Raw genomic sequence first — 21,484 nt, forward strand, 5'->3', positions numbered from 1 at the left:
GTGATAACATCCAAACGATGGAGAGGTTTAGGAAATATTGATATGAACCAATCATTTACACTTTAAAGAGTAACAAGTTTTTGTCACATAAAAAAATCCTGCCCCTTGTATTTCCACCTGTTTACCCAAATCTACTGGCGCACTTAATCGCATTTCAAAATATCAAGGACTTTTCTTTTTGAATTGTTCTCAGAGTTAATTATTTTTGTGATTTAATTTTTAAGTCAATTGTGATGCCTATTTATAGACAATATGTATTATAACAATATACAGGACATTACAGATATAAGGTATTGTGTTGCTTAAAAGTTAACAGAAGTTATCCAACCATTTTTTTTGTATAATGTTTTAAATCAAAATATACGTCAGACTTAAATTAAATCTTCTTCATACTCTTTCAGGTGGAGACTGATATTTTTTGAATGAATCTTATGACAATGAAAATGAAACTCCAACTATCAATTTGAAAGGCTAATTGTTAATAGCAAAAAAATGTTCTCCCTAGGAGGGGTCTTCTATTATTTTGCATCTGCAAATTTAGTTAGTGTTTTTATATATCTTCGTAGTGATCATGTAAAAAATACAAAAAATATCATGTATAATACAAAAGTTGTATGAAGAAATAACAGCCATCATGCAATAAAGTAATACATTTAACATTCATACATATATTATTATTGTAACATATTGTGTGTTTCAAATTTTGTTTAACTATCTGTACTAATTATTCAATATGTAATATCCCTTTCACAAAGAGTTTTATAGTTTCTAGAATTATTATTTGTAATGCAGACGTTCCTATATACTAACGTCACAGATCACGAACCTTGGTTTCCATTTTTTACCTCCCAAACTAACAATTCAAAATATCAAGTATGGAATATAATTAGTTTTATTCTTTAATTCGTAATCAATTCGCATAATAAATAAAAGCGTGTTAACAGCTTAATTGGTACAACCAGTATCTTATCACAGACAAGTGTATTCAAATAACACAAGATTTCAAACAAATTGTTCCGCTTTTTTCCAGGATGCCTGTGCAACTCCTTTATAAAGCAAAGGTCCATTTCTGTGTAAAAACAGTGCTGGCCAGACGACATACACTACTGTATCCCCACTCTTAACAAATTCTTTATACGTATTCTTGTCCAACGGTATACCTTCTTTCAAATCGTCATCTAAATACATTACAGGTTCCTGGATCGCCATAGACCAGCAGAGATATACACATTTCTCAAAAAATGTCGTCTCCATCAACAGCTGGGTAACATTTTCATGCTTGTGATGGTAGTCCCAATCGTTCAGTATATTTTTGCACATTATCTAAATAAACATAAAGAATTTGATTATGCATAAGTGTCAGCTGATGGTGTTATACTATTTTCAAAGTATATAAGTTCTTATCTACAAGATGCGTAAAACATTTAAATTATGATTTGTTTATGTTAAATCATTGATGATAGTGAAATAGTGAAATTTTAATTCGCTATAAGCAGTCAGTATGGTTCAGTTTTGTCAAAAAAGCCAAGAAACAAAGATGATGAATTATGCACTTGCAAGTGAGCATATTAGACCTCATTGAATCCGTATTTTTGTAACCTTAACATTAAAATCAAGCAGACATAGAAAAATTAGACGTTATATAATTAGAATAAATGTTTTACATTGTTATAAAGCTAATATGAGAATTTAAGTCAAATTGGTTAACATGAATTTGACAGCTAGTGCCCTTTTAAAGCTGATTAGCTATCAACAATAATGATATATATTTAGAAATCACTTTGTTAATTTAGATAATACACATATTAATATAAAATGATAATCAAGAATTTCCTTGAAAATCACGAACACAGGTTTAGGACATCAGAGTCAAGAAATACTTTTAGAAAGATGAATGGTTAGGATGATATCACAAAATAAGACGCTGGATAGTGTAAGAAAAATACCATTCTGCATTTTCAATTTCCTTTCGATATAAAAATATCCTGTCAAAAACGATATACTTCTATTTCTTAGTAATTGTTGAAATTGAGGTTTTTGTTATGTCAAATTCATTTTCTATAGAATTATTAAGATTTTGGAACCTTTATCAAATTAAATTAAAAGTTACATTTTGCAAAAATTTTGCCGTTTCAATCAAATTTTTTTTTACAGTCTAGCCATTGCATTTTTTTTTTATTTATTTTGATACAGTTAAAGATGTATGTTAAAACATCACTGAGGACAAAGCAATATAGAAGTGAAACTAAAACTGGTAGGATTCAAAACACCTTCATGTTAAGTTCTTAAAGGTCAAAGTTTTAAAAGTCTTTTTTTCACTTTCTTTATTTTTAAATATCATATGCAAACAAAGAAGAAACTCGTGGTGCAAGATCTGACATATTTAGAATTCGTTTTTTAGCCACTGTCACAAATTGGTGGACCTACACAAAGTGTCAGTAATTCCAACTAATTAGTGACGTGTTTTCACGATTTCATATTTTTTTTAACGGTATAGTCCACTGCTTAAGAATTGTACCGATGTCCTTTTCTAAATAGTGACATTTAGAGTGTGTATTTGCATGAGAAAGTGACGCATTTATCACATCAGACACTTATCTTGGCGACGCAACAGGGCTCGCTCCTTTTGGTTTATTCCCGATTGTCCCATTTTTTTAAATGTAAAAGTTCTGATTGAACCACATGAAAAGTTCTGATTGTCCCACATTATTTTATGAAGTAAAATATTCTTAGATAAACAAGATAACTGTTGTTTGTTTTGCTAAATAAACAAGAATTAGTTATGGCACATTTAATGAGAATTTTATAAAAGAATATACATAATAAAGTAAACGGTACCAATTTTGTTGCACCAGATGCGCATTTCGACAATACATGTCTCTTCAGTGATGCTCGTGGCCAAAATATTTGAAATGTTTATTAAGTCATTAGTATTTGACTAAAAAAAGGATAATATTTCTGATTTATGAAATATATCTACAATGTTAATTATAAAAATAAATGAAAATAGCACTAAATATAGAAATTTTAATGACTTTTTTTGGTAAAGTCTTTTAATAGATATAGAAAAAATGCATGCAATTTAAAAAAAGAAAGTATAAATTCATTTGCATTCTACACTCTACACGAACTGGTAGATGGAGAGATGGTTTGTTTTGCAATTTTATTAGGGAAGTCCGGGTACATGTATATTTTTACAGCACTTCTTTCGAATACTGCTAACACTCAACGTCAGATTTAGCTGAAGCCAACAACTGTCTTTACATTGTTTTGGGGTATTGAAGCCAGTGGCGGATCCAGAGGGGGGCGTAGAGGGCGTACGCCCCCCTTTGCTTGGACTTTTTTGTTTTTTGTTTTTGTAAAATGATTAATCAAACTAGACTTCGTGAACTTTGCCATTTCCCGCGTATTTAATTTTTATGCGACAATTCTTATAAAAATATTTTTCGCTGGTAATTACTGATTATGTCAAAGTCATGTGATTCGCTATGGTGGAGATGACCAGTGCGTCAAAAAAAAACGTCATTCAGTCATTTTGAAATTCAAATTACAGTAACACGTTGCTTAGGCTGAGAATGACAACCATGGTACCTTCAAAGCGACACAGGATTGAACAAGAACGTAGAGACCTCTATTTCACAATTCAACCAAACATAAAGTAGTACTCTATTATCCTCTCATGAAAAAAAATCTACAGCAATATTATTTATCTACAAAAACATGTTTAACCCCTAACCTCCCTTAATTTTGTTGGGTGAAACATATCAACCAAACATTTGGATAAAAATTGCTTGTTTGACTTTTTTCACTCGTGTCGCTGGTATTGTAAATTTCCCGGTGAATTTCTTATTCACAATAAGAAATCTGTGAGGTTATGCTAACTTAACATACAACAAACGAGAATTTTCCATGTCTTTGTTTTACTGGCAAGTCCCACATCAAATATATCAGTAAATAGCTTTAGATCCATACTATCATTTTATGATAGACAATCAATGGGGAGATCACAGCATAAAAAATGTCCAACCCTTACACTTTACAGCAACTGTAGAATATACATGCTCCACGCCAGGAACCGTTTAAAAAGTGCATTTTACACTTATTTTATGTTTTTTTCTGCCCAAAAAAAGGTCCCAAAATATATTCGCCTCGCTCCGGCGTTCTTTAATAACTTCAAAAAGTGGGACAATTGGGAAGACACCCTCCTTTTTGGGGTACATGCACTTCACTCGGTCTTGTTACCTTGATTTGTCTTTTCTAAATTGCTTTACGAGATTTGAAGATTAGTAAACTACTGTCTCATCAATTGAAGATTTAAAATCACAAGTTCAGAATTTGACTGATAAGGTTTTGATCAAGCTGTAAAAAGACTCACAGCTCTATACATGTGTATGTTTTTTTTTATTATCCTGAAAAAAATAGATGGCAGGTGCAACAAAATAATTATCATTTAAGTGGTATGTAGTGTTATGAATACATGTATTTCAATTCGTTAGAGAAAAACAATTTCTAGCCAATATAACGGAAATCGATACAAACGTCCTCTTAGCTGCTTTGTTACCGACTATTTCTGATATTGTGCTCTGAATTCATTTGTGCATCTGATTTTCCTTCCTTTTGGTTACTTTTTAACCAGATGATAAATGTTTTAAAGTACCTGTTATGCAAACTGCAAACGGCATATATCGTAACAATGAAATATATCAATAAGTAATCAAGTTTCCAACTTTTTAAACCAGTAATTTTTTTTTAAAGAAATCAATTATTATAGTTAAAATTGAGAACGGAAATGGGAAATTGGGAATGTGTTACATGTTTGTATGATAAAATTACCTTTTCTTCGTATAAATACTTTGCGAAAGCTTCAGAGTTTGCTCTTCTGTGAATAGACGCCTCTCTACATACAGGTAAATTTACAATTTCCTCCTTCTTGGAAAATAAAATGTTAAAGTAAACAAGCAGTCATTAGTTATCTATATAATAATGATTGGAATTGTTAAGGGTTTGCTAAATTCATGAAATTGATGAAATCCGTAACTGCTTTTATTGTGCAAATTATTGCATTTCACTTTGCTTAAACACTATCAGTTGCATTTATTGTTTTTTTAAAGCATTTTCAATCTTTAAAATTTAAATCTTTTTCTACGGTATCAAAATGTTTTACAAAGAGGTGGTAAACCCCATATAAAGCTAAATACCGACACAAGTCCGATAGCGGACAAGTCCCGTGAGAGAAAGTTGAAAAGAACTTTGAAGAGAACGTTCTAGAGAACGTGAAACTCCTACAAGTAAAGAAACGATAAAAGTAGTTGTAAATAAAATGTGCCGGAGCACCCACCTATTCAATATCTCTCATATTTATCCTTATAAGAGTGGTAAAATATACCAAGGGACATTCACGACTGAAAGTGTCAACGTATATAAAAACTGACCACAAAATGGAACAACAACGATCAGCCCTGCGTCAACAAATATGTTTGCCAAATTGAAATGCAACCATAATTTCGATTATTTTTTAGTTTTTAATTTAATACTTCCTAAAACTAAATTTAGAAAGTTACCTATAAAAGAAAGCAATCAAATCAAAGCTCTGGGCACTACGCGAATAGCACCTACCTAGCTATAGTCGGATACAGTGTATGTAAAGTGCGGATCCTAAAATATCATTTTCACTGTATATGCCAGAAATTTTTGATGTAGAATGATAAATAAACAGACGACTTTTTTTTATTTTTGAAGAAAATGAAGAAAATTAGTTAAAAAGTATATGTTAAGAAACACATAATACTAATAAAACAAAGTAAGAGATGCGAACGGGGTTTTTTCGCGCCTAAATCCAAATAGCTGTGAAATATATACCAAAATAGGTGAATATTTAGGACATTTCACGAACAGATCGTGCAGGAGTTTTATAACTAACAGGTAAGATGTTGTTGCAGAAAAAATATTCATTTCAACACAATTATTAAAGTTGTATAACGTAGAATAGGTTTTGTCGTTCAGTTTCTTCATATTGAACTGAATTCCACTATGATGCTTTCTTTATGCGAGACATGTTTACTGTCGAATAATGATACTATTCTTTCATTTTCACTGTAGAGCGATTCATTAGTATTGTATATGCGGCGCATTTTCACTGTATGATATATTTATTATTTATTTTTTTATCTATTACGGCGTATTTTTTTAAGCATGTAAAGCAAGACTTTAGTTAGCGTGCTTGCTTTTTTTTTTTTTTGTACAATCATTATGATAACACCCAATTTAATTCAAATATAATAATTATATAAATACAGGTTAAACTATGCCGATACATATTGTTTAAAGATGTCAATCTTATTTACAAAATTTGTATAAACAAAAAATTATACAAACTAAGCAATCAAGTCAACCAAAGTTTTGCTTTACATGCATTAGGAAATTAGCTGTAAAGCCTTAATTTAGCCGACTTGCTCAAACAATATAGATAAAGTAAGAGACGGATTTGATAAAATTTAACTTACGGAGGAAAGTTTGGTTTTAAAACACTATAAATAAATTCAATAGAAATAACATTTATTTCAAATGTATTCCATTTTAAAAATTTCTTATGAATCGTATAGGGATCTTTATCCTTGTTTTTTTATCCATTTCCATATCCTTGTTTTTTTTATCCATTTCCATGACACTTCACCACTAATTACGTACATCTTGATAATGATTGAATCGTTGGTTTTCCCGTTTAAAAGGTTTTACACTGGGGCCCTTTATAACTTGCTGTTCGGTGTGAGCCAAGACTCCATGTTGAAGACCGTATTTTGACGTATAAAGGTATACTTTTATAAATTGTGACTCGTTTTGAGAGTTGTCTCATTGTCACATATGACATCTTATCTATCTGTGGCTCAACCCTAAACGAGACGGGATAAAAAGGGATAAAAAACACACTTTTTTTAATATATTTATAATGGGCTTAATATGAGTCAGAAAAGAGTAGAATAGTGGGTCGCGTTGGGGTATAAGCGTGACGCGGAATTGCCGATTTTTTTGTAAGCGTGACACGTGATAGTCAAATGATTGTGTCATGAAAACGAGAAATAAAGTATAGCGGGACACGGAAAATTTTAAAAAATGAGAACTGTATAGTATAAGAGGGATACGGGAATCTGATAAAGCAGTAAGCGGGATCAGGGATCAGACCCCCCCCCCCCCCAATGAGACCCCAGAATAAGATATTTTTTTTATCTTCATCCTATTGTTACAGTCATGCCTTCAATAACAAATGTATCCCATGCATGCATTTTTATAGACAAGAGACCTTATGGATATTTGGGGTTCTTTGACATGATGAATCTAGTAACCTTGTATCCAGTTTGGGGGTTTTTACCAAGTTACCGAAATATCCCACATAGAGGTCCAAAGGGTCTAAGATCATCAAACATGAATTGTAGCATGCATGTTGTGTACAATTACCCAAATGTGCATTGTTTGACCTCTGTGGTAGTATCCACTCGCGGATCTAGAAATTTTATAAGTAGGGGTCCAATGACTACCTAAGAGGCGGCCCGCTCCAGTGATTCCATATAAAAGTAACCAAATGTTTTCCCAAAAAGGGGGCAACCCCCTGTCCCCCTAAATCCTCCTCTGGTATCGAGCTGTTCATTACGGATATTTTTTTTTGTATCAAGGGTGCTCTACTTCACGTACCAATGCAAACAAAAAAGTTCGCCCACACCTTACATTTCATCATTAATGACTGTGGATAATTTATGTCACATACCGTTTCACCTTATACAGTTAAAATCATGCAAGCAACAATCGAGTCAAGAACATTTGTTCTACCAAAACTGTCTTTTTCAGAATATGGAAATTGAAGCAGTTGAGGGTACAACTGGGGAAAGTAAATCTTTTATAAGCTTTTCTGTCACCATTGCGTTTCAAGATGCATATTTCTCTGTTCGCAAGTGTATTTATTGCGTGGAAGATAACGTCCTCAAATGTACTCGTCTCTATTTTACACAGACTGCACTTAAACTCCGCAATATCAAACTTTGACTTAAAAAAAAATACAGAAATATCTTTTAATTTTTTTTTTAATTCAAGGAAAAACGTAATTTGAAGAATACAATATGACATTTTGAGAAGCGTTTTTGTTACAAGTTTGAAAAGCTATATATTTGATAAAGAATGAATGAGGAGTTTGTATTTCAATTTGAAAATACATTTATCATAAATTCTAAAGTCATCAACTAAGTTTTTTCATTTGTTTCAAGTGCATTTATCACGTAATTCTACAATAAAAATTCCTCGCATCCTCGAAAATTCCACATCAGAAATGACTGCACTAACAGTGATAATTCATCGCATCTATAGTTAAAATGGATCGCTTTCAAAAATCGATATGCTATATTATGTTGCTTTTATAACACTTATTTGAACTTTAATGCTATGTTTTTACATAATAAAGACATATCACAATGAAAATATGTAAAAACTTTCCTTCAAATCAATTAATTTGGTATTTTCAAAACGTAAACAAATACAGTTTTCCCATGATCCTTTATTCTACAATAGACATACCCGCATATGACAGTGAAAATGAACTAGCTGGATTCGCACTTTATATACACTGGGATACCGATCTAAGAATGTATATGGTCTTAGTGATAAACTAGAGATTTGTTTGTATGTCAACATTGGCATTTTATTCAATCTATCAAATAATAGTTTACTGTAAAAAAAAAAAAAAAAAAAAAAAAAAGAGGTCACGATGTGAAAAGATGAATATGACCTTACACGAAATATAACCTTGAAACTGAAGTTTAAAATGTACTCGTAGTTTTCAATTGTAGTGTTCTGAAAAAAGTGAATATCAGGACCGAAACAAACAGATTATGACACTAAAAACAAGCTCGGTGACGTATAGCTGTTTTATACTTTGGCAAAATAGCACGGTATAAACTATAGTTTGTGAAAATATGAAACAATTTCGGCATTGTCAGCTCATACTAAAATAGTACCTTATTTGCACAAAACTATTTGTAAGCCTGAAAATATGTGTTATCTCGGAGCAATAAATGAAACTTTTCAATTTTTGAAATACTAAGGCTTTTCTACCTCAGGAATAGATAACCTATGCCGTGTTTGGCAATTTTTTTTAGGAATTGTTGGTCCTCAATGCACTTAACCTGCGGGTTTGTGTTGTTTTGTTTTTTTTGGTGGGGGAGGGAAACATTTTTTATTCTTGAAAGCGTCACTGAAGGTTTTTTGTAGTCGAAACACAAGTCTAGTGCGAATTTAAAATTTCAATCCTGGTATCTATGATGAGTTTATTTACAACCACCGGATGGATGATACTGCTGGTTGAGTTTTTATTCCCCTAGGTTATCACCAGCCCAGTAGTCAGCACTAAGGTGTTGACATGAGTTATCATTGATATGGTCAAAATTATAAATTAACTGTTTACAAAACTTTGAAATCTTTAAAAACTAAGGCTTTCCTCATTCCGGAAAAGATTACAGTAGCTGTATTTGGCCAAATTTTTTAGGTACTCAATGCTCTTCAACTTCGTACTATTATTTGTACTTTTTTTAACATTTTTTCTCTAGTGTATATTATATCATTGCATGTGAACAAATACATATAAAATCTCATAAATACGCAAATGCTAAATGATTTCTGCTTGACGACATCATATTTTATGTTAGTCGGGACGCAAACAATCTTATGCATGTGTATCTGTCTAAAACTGGTAACAGGTAACACGAAATTTTGTAAAATTGAAAGTAAATATACATACTGACATAGAACTCATACTCATCGTTTCTGCAAACGTCATTCCTAGTTTTTGTAACTGTCCGTCTGCCATCTCAAAGCAGTCTTTATAACAACACTTTAAAACAATGATAATGACAATCAAATTCATTATAAAAAAAAAAAATTGTACAATTTTTGCAAAATTTAAGTAAAGAAAGTGATTTAAATTGTTCTCCTATTTTGTAATTACAAAGGCGAAAAGGATTTCTAGACAATTTGGTTTTCTTGATAAATCTTTTATATTTATAAGTTAATTTTAGACTAACAAAAATAAACATTAAAAAAAACTTTCAAAGGTTTCTATCTTTTTATTTACTTCTATAATTCAGTGTTGCTACCCTGGACTCCAATAACAAAAGGTAACCAAAGATTACGGCTTTTAAAGTTTTAACGTTTGTTTTTAAAGAGAGGAGATAAGGACAAACCCATGTTCATCATTCAGCGTGATTTATCAATACTGAGAAATGGTACAACTTCAGACACCTTTTGACACATGTAGCTTCCAAAAAGTTTCTTTGAAACAAATATGAACATTGTATATGATTTATGAAATATTATTTCTATAATTCAATTATATATTCTAAATTATTTTTAAACATGCATGATATCTTCATTGTGTTGTAGGGACTTTAAAGGTTGTTTTTTTTTGTAAGTAGTATTTTCGGCAAAAATTATATCTTGTATAAAATAAGGTCATTAATACAACTTTTTTTAATATGTCTCTTATTGCTCATTGATCTGCATGAAACAATAATATTATAACAATAGATGGCAAAACATAAATGCACTTCAAAAAATCAAAACCCAGGAGTTCAATGTTGTCAGCCTTTAATTTTATGAGAGTATTGGATACTGTGTTTTGTTCCAGTTTCGACAGTAAACCGCTGTTCAAAATTCATAAATCGATAGAGAAAAAACAAATCCGGGTTACAAACTAAAACTGACGGAAACGTATCAAATATAAAAGAACTACGACACAACAGAGACACAACACCGAAATGTAACACACACAGAAACGAACTATAATGTAACACAGGCCATTTTCCTGACTTGGTACTGGGCACTTTATGAAAAAATGGTGGGTTGAACCTGGTTTTGTGGCATGTCAAACCTCCCGCTTTAATAGCAGTGTTAATTATAACATTAAAATGACAACTTTACACGACAGGGTTACAATAAATAAACAGATAAGTGGGAGAAAATATATGACAGAGAAACAAACGAATAATAGCAATCAAAAGGTAACAGGTTTAAAAATATTTTTATACGCCAGACGTGCGCTACGTCCACACAAAACTATGCTCAGATATAAATAGTTTGAAATCCATAACAACTACAAAGTTGAAGATCGCCGAGGAACAAAAGTTCCAAAAAGTTGTGAGGCCAGGATTATCCGCCTAGGACAAAAACATCATTATTATCAAGAATAAAACATAGTTTTGCAAACAGTAAATTTGATAAAATGACTATAGATATACATGATTAAACTGAAGTGGCGACGAGCTATAGAATTAAAACGAATACATTACAAATTCACAGCAATGTTAGCCATAGTCAATGCAACGCCCAGAGTGACGTCACATTTTAATTTCTAAAACGTGTTCCGAAAATAAAGAAAGAATTTGGATGAAATTCAAGATAAGATTTGTATGACTTATCTAACTTATATAAATAACAGTTAAACTTATAATACTAATTTATATTTAATTGTAGTAGTAATAAGATAATTAATTGTATTATCTAGCTTTGTTGTTGTTTCTTCTGATCAAACTGCAAATCAAATATATCGTGTAAATTTCGTTGATCCAAAATTAAATCACACCCACGTATACAACAGAAAAAAAAATACGATTCACAACTTCAAACGTTAAGACATTTGACAAAATCCGATGACAACAACAAACACAACATCAAAACACAACAAATTAATTTTGGATTGAAAAGTACCGTGCCACGTCTTAAAGCAATACGAATTCACACTCAGCAAAACAGTCACATTCGGGAATAAGTCACGTTCGGTAATAAAAAGATCAGACGACGTAATGACAAACCACAATTTAACACGTGGTAAAAATGTCCATAGTTAGTTTGGACAAAGATACATCGTATGGATCAACCAATTAGTGATGGTGTCCGTAAAATTTACGGGGTGTCATTTGTAATCTGTCCTCCTCATAACTTTGATGGAGCAGTTTCTGCGTTAGGAGCACACTCCTGTATATGAAGTCCGTATAGTGTTATAACGTATTAATTGAGATATGTAAACACCATACGAAGGGGCAGAGGGTATGGTACTGCTGAGAAATGGGAAATTGATAATTGGGAAGTTGAAATAGTCCCGTTTATCATAGATTTTCGTGTGAAGTCGTCCATCTGTGTCAGTATTGAGGAAAAGATCAAGGTATGAAGCAGTCCTTCTAGTATCAGTAGTATCCTTAATTTCAAGTTCACTGGGATATATGAGATGCAAGTATTGGCTGAAATATGGGTTATTCAGTGATAGGACATCATCAATATATCAGAAAGTGAAATTAAAGAATTTCGCCAGGTGCTTTTTCTGTTTGTTTTTTTAGAAGGGTTTATATGAAATCTGCTTCATACGAGTACAAAATCAAATCGGCTAGTAGGGGTACACAATTAGTATTCATTGGAATACCGATTGTCTGTTAAAATATGAATCCTCCAAACTCATCAAATATATTGTCGATCAAAAAGTCCAGCATTTTGATAATATCATCTTCAGTATATTTTCTGGTAGATTCAGTGTGGTTCTTCACAAAATATAAACTATTTTAACCCAAAACAAGAAATTTGTATCTACGATTCCCATTTTTATAGAAATAGCTCTGTTAAATGAGAAGGTGTAGTCGATCTTTCAACTGAGCATGGGGAATAGTAGTGTAAGGGGTCGAAATATCAAAAGTCCATATGTTGCTGCAAAATTGCAAAGCAAAGATAAAAAAAAATCAATCTTCTTCGATATTTGCAATGTATACGAATTGATGAAATAATGCATGTTATGTTCGAACATAATAATTTAACAGTAATTTTAAATTGTTTTCGTTTTATTCGAAAAAATCTAAAAGCTTTTACAAAAACTTGCACCATTTGCTCAGGGTTAACAAGTTATGTGAAGCAGAAAAATAACTTCATATATATTTCATAAACAAATTTCTATAGAAAAAAGGATTGGAAACTGCTTAAATTTTTAAGTCCCTACATCTGTACATGTTGGGTTTTTTTTAATTAAAAAACAATATGCTGACCTATGTTTTTTTTCAATTTATTTGGCAATTTACTTCTGTTCGTTCAAAATCTTTTATTCATATATGATATGAAATATTCAGTAGGTGACACATTTTGATATGCTATTTATTTTATCAGCTTCATTGAATTTGAGATAGATAATCTAGAAATCTAGTAATCAAAATTTATAATTGAGCCGAGTCATAGCTTATTATTTACTTTAAGTAATCTGTGAAGATGACGTATCAGGATTTCCTCCATTTCAACATCTTTCAAATCACCATAGTATTTCTTCACATTTTGCACATTTTCCATAGCGTCGGTCCATTCATTATCATACAATTCCCCATACTTCTCACCGATTTTCATTGGTCGATTTGGGTCTCCCAGATCAGTAATAGATGGGTTGCCTTTTGTTAACTTTTCTCCGGCAACACTGCTTAGCCTGAATGAATAATTTATGGTATAAAAGTAAAAGAAATAATAATATCATTAATACTATAACAAATACTGAGTCAGACCATAAGAAGCAAACCAAGACGCTTAACGATTTTTTTACTAGTAGTTGTACTCATTTATAGACATTATTTTAAGCTGTACTGCCAGCAAGTAGTCAGTGACCATTAATCTCCCTTTGGCAGATTAAATTATGTAATATTTTTATACATACAGATTCTTTTCACGTATATGGAAGGCGTTGTGAAAGAGAAATATATTAGACGTCCTGTTAAAGTGAATTAATGCGTAAGTTACAACTGAAAGACAACGTCGTTATAGATTCCGAAACCGGTACCAATGTATTCATTGATACCCTATGACATATAAGCCCTGAGAAATTATGCACGCTAAGGTAAATGTTATTGTTTTGTTTTACAGTTTCTGAGGAGGAAGCTATGGGCAACTATCTTATGCTTCAATTTATATTGTTTCACCTTTTTATATAACATTACATAAAACGTAGTAATTATAGAATACCAAGTACGCTCATCGACGTTGAATAATATACGTACATTATCAGATAATATGAACAATTGATTATGATGCGAAACACGCTTTTCGTCCCGTTTCTAAGGCTCTTGCCTTTTTGTTATTTTTGGTTTTTTTTTTCTTTAATGAATATTATAAATAGGGGTGGTTTAGGTTTTGACTTATTTCTTAAGAATAGTAATTATATTATTTAGAAATTTTTAATTGATGTTTATATTAATGTTTCATGTTCTGTCCGACTCGGCTTCTGTTAAAATCATTATTTATTTAGGTGGACGATACACATTTTATTACTAGATTTATGATGTCTGTGGTAGAGACGGCAATGTTTTCTTAACCGTCTCATGACTTGGTGCACGTGTTAATTTTTCGATCTTTGTCAGGTTTATTCAGTCAGTTGCATTGATAGTTAGTAGCAGTATAGAAGTGCAAAATTCAAATCAATATTATTTGGTTATTTCACAACTCAACTTACCACCAGTTTAAACAACATGGAGCAAACTGTTCAAAATCAAGGAACTTTAATTCAGTCGCTTTTAGTTCGAGAATCAAATATCATTAGTCAACCTGCAGTCGTTAGTGATATAAATAATGGAGTACATCATGATACAGGATCTTATCACACTACCAAGGTTTCCTCAGGCATGTTTCCGCATGTTCAAGCAGTGGCGCCGAACGTTCGGAAGCAGATTTTAGAAGGCAAGTACATTAATCTGGCTACCCTTCTTAACAATCAAGAAAACGTACAAGATTACAAAACCGTTGATGAATCTGACGGGTCCGTTCTGTTAATCAAACATCGTGATCCCCGCCTTCAAAGAAACTTGTCTATACAAGAATTTCTAGAAGCTTTTAATATTTACAAAAATATTATCTGTGAAAAGCAAGACCGACGAATCGAATTCGATATGTATATTCAAGATGTCATTGATATCTCTGCAAGATATAAAGGTCCCGTTTTCTACGAGTATCACAAGGCTTTCGCAAATAAGGTAGCTGCTAACAAACTGACCCACGGTAAAGTTGGTCCATCAGAGACGAAAAACTCTATTCATCCATCACAAGTGGACAAATAATTAAGGAATGTGAAACATGCGGTAGTCTTGGGCATCTCACAGCTGTTTGTCAAACGTTACCAAGCTTTGGTCAATTGAATAATTGATCCAAACCAACTTATAATCAAACTCATTTTCAGAAATCACAAGTTGGGAGTAACGATCGTGTTGATTCCAATACAGATATACGAGGACGCCCTGTTCTTTTCTTTCGTGGTCGGGAAGTGTGTAACAATTTCTTATCAGGAAAATGTTTCAAGGGGACAAAATGTTCATTCGCCCATGTCAATACTAGATCATCTACTGGTACTACTACGAACAGTAGGCCGTCACAAGAACAAGCGCAGGCAAAAAATTGACTAGTGTCTACGCCTATTGATATCGATCAACTTGAATTTGAACTTACACATTATCCAGATAAAAATTTTGTTTTTAATTTAATTAATGGACTTCGATACGGTTTTGACACAGGCATAAACGTACTACCAAGTAAATCTTTGGAATGTAAGAATTTATTGTCTACCAAGAAATTTCCCGATGATGTTACGAAACTGGTAGATGACGAACTTCGTAAAGGATACCTTATTGGACCATTTACAAAACCTCCGTTTGATACTTATAGAATTAGTCCGATAGGTATTGTTGAAGGAAAATATTCAAAAAAGAAACGATTAATTCTAGACCTTTCGGCTCCTCACAACAATGATGAGCATCATAGCATCAATGATTTGATAAATAAGGAAGACTATTCATTAACCTATGTAAGAATTGACGACGCTATAAAAATAATTAAGTCATTAGGAATTAAAAGTCAATTATGTAAGTGTGAAGTAACCGATGCATTCAAATTAATACCTGTACATAATTCTTTATGGCGATTTTATGGATTAAAATGGAATGACATGTACTATTTTTATACTCGTTTAGCATTTGGTTGCCGTTCAAGTCCCAAGATATTCGATACATTATCAGTGGCAATATGTTGGATCTTACAAAATAATTACGGTTTGCGGCACGTGTTACATTTGTTAGACGATTTTCTCCTGATTAACAATCCTTCCGTAGATGCTACAAGGAATATGAACACAATGTTATATGTATTTAATAGTTTAAAGATTCCTCTCAGCGCTCATAAAACAGTTGGTCCATCTACTTCATTAGAATATCTCGGCATCATTCTCGATTCAATGCATATGATTGCTAAATTACCTGATGAGAAGCTTGTTCGAATTAAGGATATTTTATACAGCTATCTTAATAGACGTTCATGTACTAAGCATGAAATGTTAAGTTTATTGGGTTATCTCAATTATGCATGTAAAGTAATTATACCAGGGAGATCGTTTGTGTCGTATTTATTGACATTAGCACACTCCGTTAGAGAACTTTATCATCACGTTACAATTACAAAGGGATGTAGAGATGACATGGCAATGTGGTTTAAATTCCTAAGTCAGTGGAATGGTATATCATTTTTTATCAGCGATAACGTTATTAATGCGTCCGATTTTCATTTATTTACGGATGCTTCATCAACAATCGGATACGGAGGTTATTTTAGGAAAAGGTGGTTTCAAGGCATTTGGCCCAACGATTTTATTCGGCCCGATGAGGAGTCTTTCTCAATGGCTTACTTAGAATTGTATCCGATTGTTATATCTGCTATTTTATGGGGGCATGAATGGTCTACTAAACGCATTCTTTTTCATTGTGATAATATGTCTAGTGTGTACATTATTAATAAGGGTCGTTCAAAGTGTAACGTAATTATGAATCTTGTTCGCCGTTTAACTTGGTGTGCGGCTAAATTTAATTTTGTTGTACATGCTGTACATGTACCAGGGAAAGAAAATAACATAGCAGATGCTCTTTCTCGTTACCAGATGAAGCGGTTTCGACAATTGGCTCCGGACGCTTCGCCAAATCCATGCACCTGCCCTCCTCATTCCGAAATTCTGTGGAGTTAGATCAAGCAGTCGACAGCTTATGGAATAAAAGTATCAATGTGAATACCCGCAATGTTTATTGAACAGGATATAAATGTTTTATTCAATTTTGTGGCAATCATATCACTGGATTCAACTCAATGAGTTTCAATATGTCTAAGTTTCGGAAGATTTATTGATCTATTTTGTGGCCCATTGCCAATCAGTGTTAAAACTGAAATATTCAACAATCAAATAATATCTCGCTGGAGTTCGTTTTCATGGAGTTGATTTTGATAATGTGAACCCACTTTGTGATAAATTTGGTCATACATACTTACGCTTGCAAAATGTGTTAAATGGAGTTAAAAAATCTGAGTTAAGTCATTACGACAAAAGTTGCCAATAACGTTTAAACTTTTACAGGTAATAGTAACTTGTTTTCAATGTGGATTTTTCAATCATGATTATATGGATTTAACATTTCAAACAGCGTGTGTTCTGGCATTTTATGGTTTCCTGAGATGCAATGAGTTTACATGTAGAACTGTGTTTGATCCAGATTCAAATTTATGCGTTTCTGACATAAATTTCGTTTCAGAATCCGAAGTAACTGTTAATTTAAAAGCTACAAAGACAGATATATTCCGACAAGGTATTATAATTTCCTAATTCAAGATAGAGGGCGTCGTTTGTCCGTATAAATTGCTATTCCAGCTGATGAGTGTAAGATTAAACCTAAACGCAAAGCAGAATTATTCGTTTTTCGTTGAAGAAACCGGAAAACCACTTTCCCGGAACTATTTTATAAGCAAGCTGAAAACAATACTCATAGCATTAGGATATAGTGACAATGATTATAGCGGACATTCTTTTCGATCAGGTGCGGCCACAAGTGCTAGTTCTCAAGGTATTGAGGACAGCATGATACAAACACTGGGACGTTGGAAATCAGATTGTTTTAAACGTTACATTAGAACTTCTAAATTGGATATTAAATCCGCGCTGGAAAAGATTAAATAACAAGATACAATGCAGAAAACGTTTTTTACAATCGGTTATAACTTTGTAACTTGTCCTCCATCCTAGCCTTGTGTCTTTTCTTCTCACGTTGATCTCAATATTGTGGTTAAGGAATTTTATATTGACATTAATTTTTCTCTAGATCAACTTTTATTTTAACAAGACACAAGGCTTCATCAGGCACAACATCTTCAATTTTTTGGGGTTACTCAATATGCAACTTGGGCAGGCAACATAACGTTACATATTTCGTTTTGGGTTATGATATTTTATTTGGGCCAAATATAATATCGTTTCCCCAAAACATTTCTGAGTAGTTAGGGTGCCTACGTGCCTTAACGAGGAATAGTCTCATCTTGATTGCTCAACAGCTCTATTTCACGTCTGTCTATGCCCACAAAGATTTACTCTTATGCGGTACCACGTGGAAAATCAAGTAAGGCTATACCGCTCGGGAACGGCTTGCTAAAGTACTCTGAGACAAGTAGACTGGTAGTCGTACACACACGTGTATGCAAATACCCCTATGGTGACGCATTTCTGTCAAAGATATGTGGCTAGCTCAGGCACAGTATTTTAGCGGCAAATTATCCTTAATTATCTGAGAACACATTATCATTTTATGTACATACTGTGTGTTTTGTGTCAACTGCAGGTAGCATGTAATTTGTTTTGTTCTTGATTTACAATATGACAGAACTGAGTGAATTACATGATACTAGAGAAAAAATATCCTCAAGCATTCACACAGTGTGCCGCGCACACTGCTCGGATAGTTAAGTATAATGTTGGCGTCAGTTAGTTTACATTCATCGCTTTTTATTCACTGACGCCAAGGAAGTTTTTCTGTAACATAACGTGTTGCCCTTAGGCCCAAATATTTGTATAATAAAACTAATTATTTTATCATGTTTTATATTTTTTCAGTACTCGAACAAATCAGACTGGGTATCTTGAAATACTTCTAATAATGCTGGACGTTTACAGGCTTTATATCAACAATAACTACTTTCGTAATTATGGTATATTGTCTGTGATCGTTCTTATAGACGGTCATTAAAAGCTATCAATTATCTGCGGTCAAGGTTAATTTATATTTATTTGTACATCTCTAATCATTTTTCACGCCTGTAATTCTCTTATCAAAGGTCTATTAAGGTCAACGCATTGAGGTTTTATTAGTTAATTGGATTTGGTCTGTTGTGTCGGTATTAACTTTGGATAATACGCTTGATGTGTATTTATTATGTTTGAAACATGTTGTATAAAATGTTCTCTTTGTAAAGCATGTTCGTATTGTCCAAACCTAGTCTGCAGGTCATCCTTTTCTCTTCTCAAAACTTGTATATCTTTTTCAAGATTGAAATTGTTGGACTGGAGATGAAGTAGTCTATGCTTCGTTGACTCTAAGTCTTGCTTATTTGTCGTACAGTTTTCATTAAGTTGAAGGTCTCTACAAAATATGTTTACTAGTACAATACAAGTTTTTATCATAAAAACAACTACGGTAACATAATAGTTTCATTCGTCTTGCACCTTATAATATTCATAAAATTTTATGTTGTGTTTGTATTAGTTATACTGTTAGTAATAATGTTTCAGTATCTTAATTGGAGACAGAAATTTTTAATTAAGTCGGTAATGAGTTGTGCGTAAATTTGAAATTGTTTTATATTTCATACAACTTTTTTTTAATCTTTTATCATATATGAGGATTACGTTTGTTTTTATAACCTGCTTTCGTAAACGCAGCAAGTAAATGTGACATTCAAAATGCGAAACTCAACGAACACTCACTACCGTTCTATAAAAAGAAGAAAACTACTTATAGACAAATAAGTTTTCATAAAACTAAGAAAAAATCCACAAGGATCTCAGTTGATCCGAAGGTCTAAGCAAATTGTTGTTCCTCATGTTGCAGCAATGGCGTTGCTTATCATGATCATGTAGAATCGAAATACGGATGAGACCTATTAATTAAGACTTGTCAGCGTTTTTGTACTTACACAAGCAACACGACGGGTGCCACGTAAGCAGTAGGGTTTGCTTACCCTTTCGGGGCACCTGTTGTCTAGACTTTAGTTTTATACGATTTGTTTAATGCATGGAAAAGCACTTGCCTTTCATGTACAACCACTCTGTGAATATCAATGTTTCTATAATGGGGAGAAATTGCAATTTCCGACTAAAATATGATACACTAAATTGAAATAAAAACTTTTCATTGTTAAATGTTTACTTAGTTTTAATGCTGTCGTTTTCTTTTGTTAATAACTGCATCTTTTTATCCCTTTTTCCAATTTCGGATTCTAACTTGAGTATTGAGCCATTCAATTTCTCAATGATGCTGTGTCTTGTCTTCAACATACCCTTCTGATTTTCAAGTCTATAAAGTAGGTACAACGTTATACGCAATGAATCGATATAACTAAAGTATTCTAAGGTTGATTTTAATTTTTTAATGAAATAGAAATGATTTACTTTCTGCCATTGGCGATTGCCAAATAAATGGATCACCAGATGTAACAAAATGGGTCTTAATTATTAATTTGAAACCAACCAAAAACAATAAACTTGCGGAAAATGATATATCGCAATCAAAAGGTGCAAAAAATAGTACACCATATCCGGACTTCGACAATAAATGTCTCTTCAGTGATGTAATTAATCAAAACGATATATAATTTATCTCAATTTGAGATATACTGTTGAATTTTTAAAAGACTTAATAGAGTGAACGGATCATATATAAATATATATAATATTATGATTGAAGCATTATTGTTATAACCATAGCAGTAAATAATTCCTTGTTTAGATCAATCCTTTTCATTTCAACTTCATCAAAACAGATAAAAAATAATCTTAAAAAAAATGCCACCATAACAATATTTTTTCCAATTAGAACCCAGCCGTGTTCATCTCGGCGTTGACTCATAGTTTCAATCACGTGAACGATTTTAGACGGTAACTCTCAGAAAAGGGGAATAAAGAGACAGAAAGGCGAAAAATACTAAGAAGATGTCACAACTTAAAAATTAACGAGAAACTGCAAACATCATAGCAAAAATCTAAAGACGACGGAAAGATAAACAACTAAAAAAACAATACATAAAATAAATCAAGACAAACCCTTCAAACAACTGTAAGTGATCACGGGTGTTTCTATCCTTGCAAGATCTTTTAAATTCTCACTGATCCTCTGCATGTTTATGTTTTCACCACAAGCGACTTCATAAAGGATAATTTCGTTTAATGAGTAGCATGACTTGTTTCGTTAGTGCACAAGGGACTGATTACCCACCAAAAAACACCGCAGTTCATCCATTTTGATTTCGTTCAATTTACCCCTTCCTTTGAGTAGTTTGTACGAATGCGCTTTTGACGTAGGCATAAGCAACTGCATGTAATTGTAAGGCATTCAACAATGCATGAAAATTAAACCGCTTATCA

At 32.4% G+C, this 21,484-nt stretch overlaps 1 protein-coding gene across 1 annotated transcript; it reads right to left on the minus strand.

Annotated features, from left to right (window-relative positions):
- Positions 1–379: 379 nt before the first annotated feature.
- LOC143041874 (uncharacterized) lies at positions 380–19,452 on the minus strand. The gene is made up of 5 exons (XM_076214008.1): positions 19,338–19,452; positions 13,261–13,486; positions 9,779–9,871; positions 4,834–4,929; positions 380–1,323 (listed from the first exon to the last, which is right to left on the minus strand). The coding sequence occupies exons 2-5, from the start codon at positions 13,408–13,410 to the stop codon at positions 1,003–1,005; spliced, it is 660 nt and encodes a 219-aa protein (XP_076070123.1). The 5' UTR covers positions 13,411–13,486; positions 19,338–19,452; the 3' UTR covers positions 380–1,002.
- Positions 19,453–21,484: the final 2,032 nt, after the last annotated feature.

This window comes from Mytilus galloprovincialis, chromosome 8 (assembly GCF_965363235.1).
Source record: "Mytilus galloprovincialis chromosome 8, xbMytGall1.hap1.1, whole genome shotgun sequence".
NCBI classification, from domain to species: Eukaryota; Metazoa; Mollusca; class Bivalvia; order Mytilida; family Mytilidae; genus Mytilus; species Mytilus galloprovincialis.

What these genes read in the sequence shown, in the direction of transcription:
- LOC143041874 (XM_076214008.1), bottom strand. Translation starts at nt 13,410, where the DNA reads ATGAAAATCGGTGAGAAGTATGGGGAATTGTATGATAATGAATGGACC. An exon ending in ATCTTCACAGATTACTTAAA is followed by an intron (nt 9,872 to 13,260) that starts GTAAATAATAAG and finishes ATTGTTTTAAAG; the next exon opens with TGTTGTTATAAAGACTGCTT. An exon ending in AGTATTTATACGAAGAAAAG is followed by an intron (nt 1,324 to 4,833) that starts GTAATTTTATCA and finishes ATGTTTATTTAG; the next exon opens with ATAATGTGCAAAAATATACT.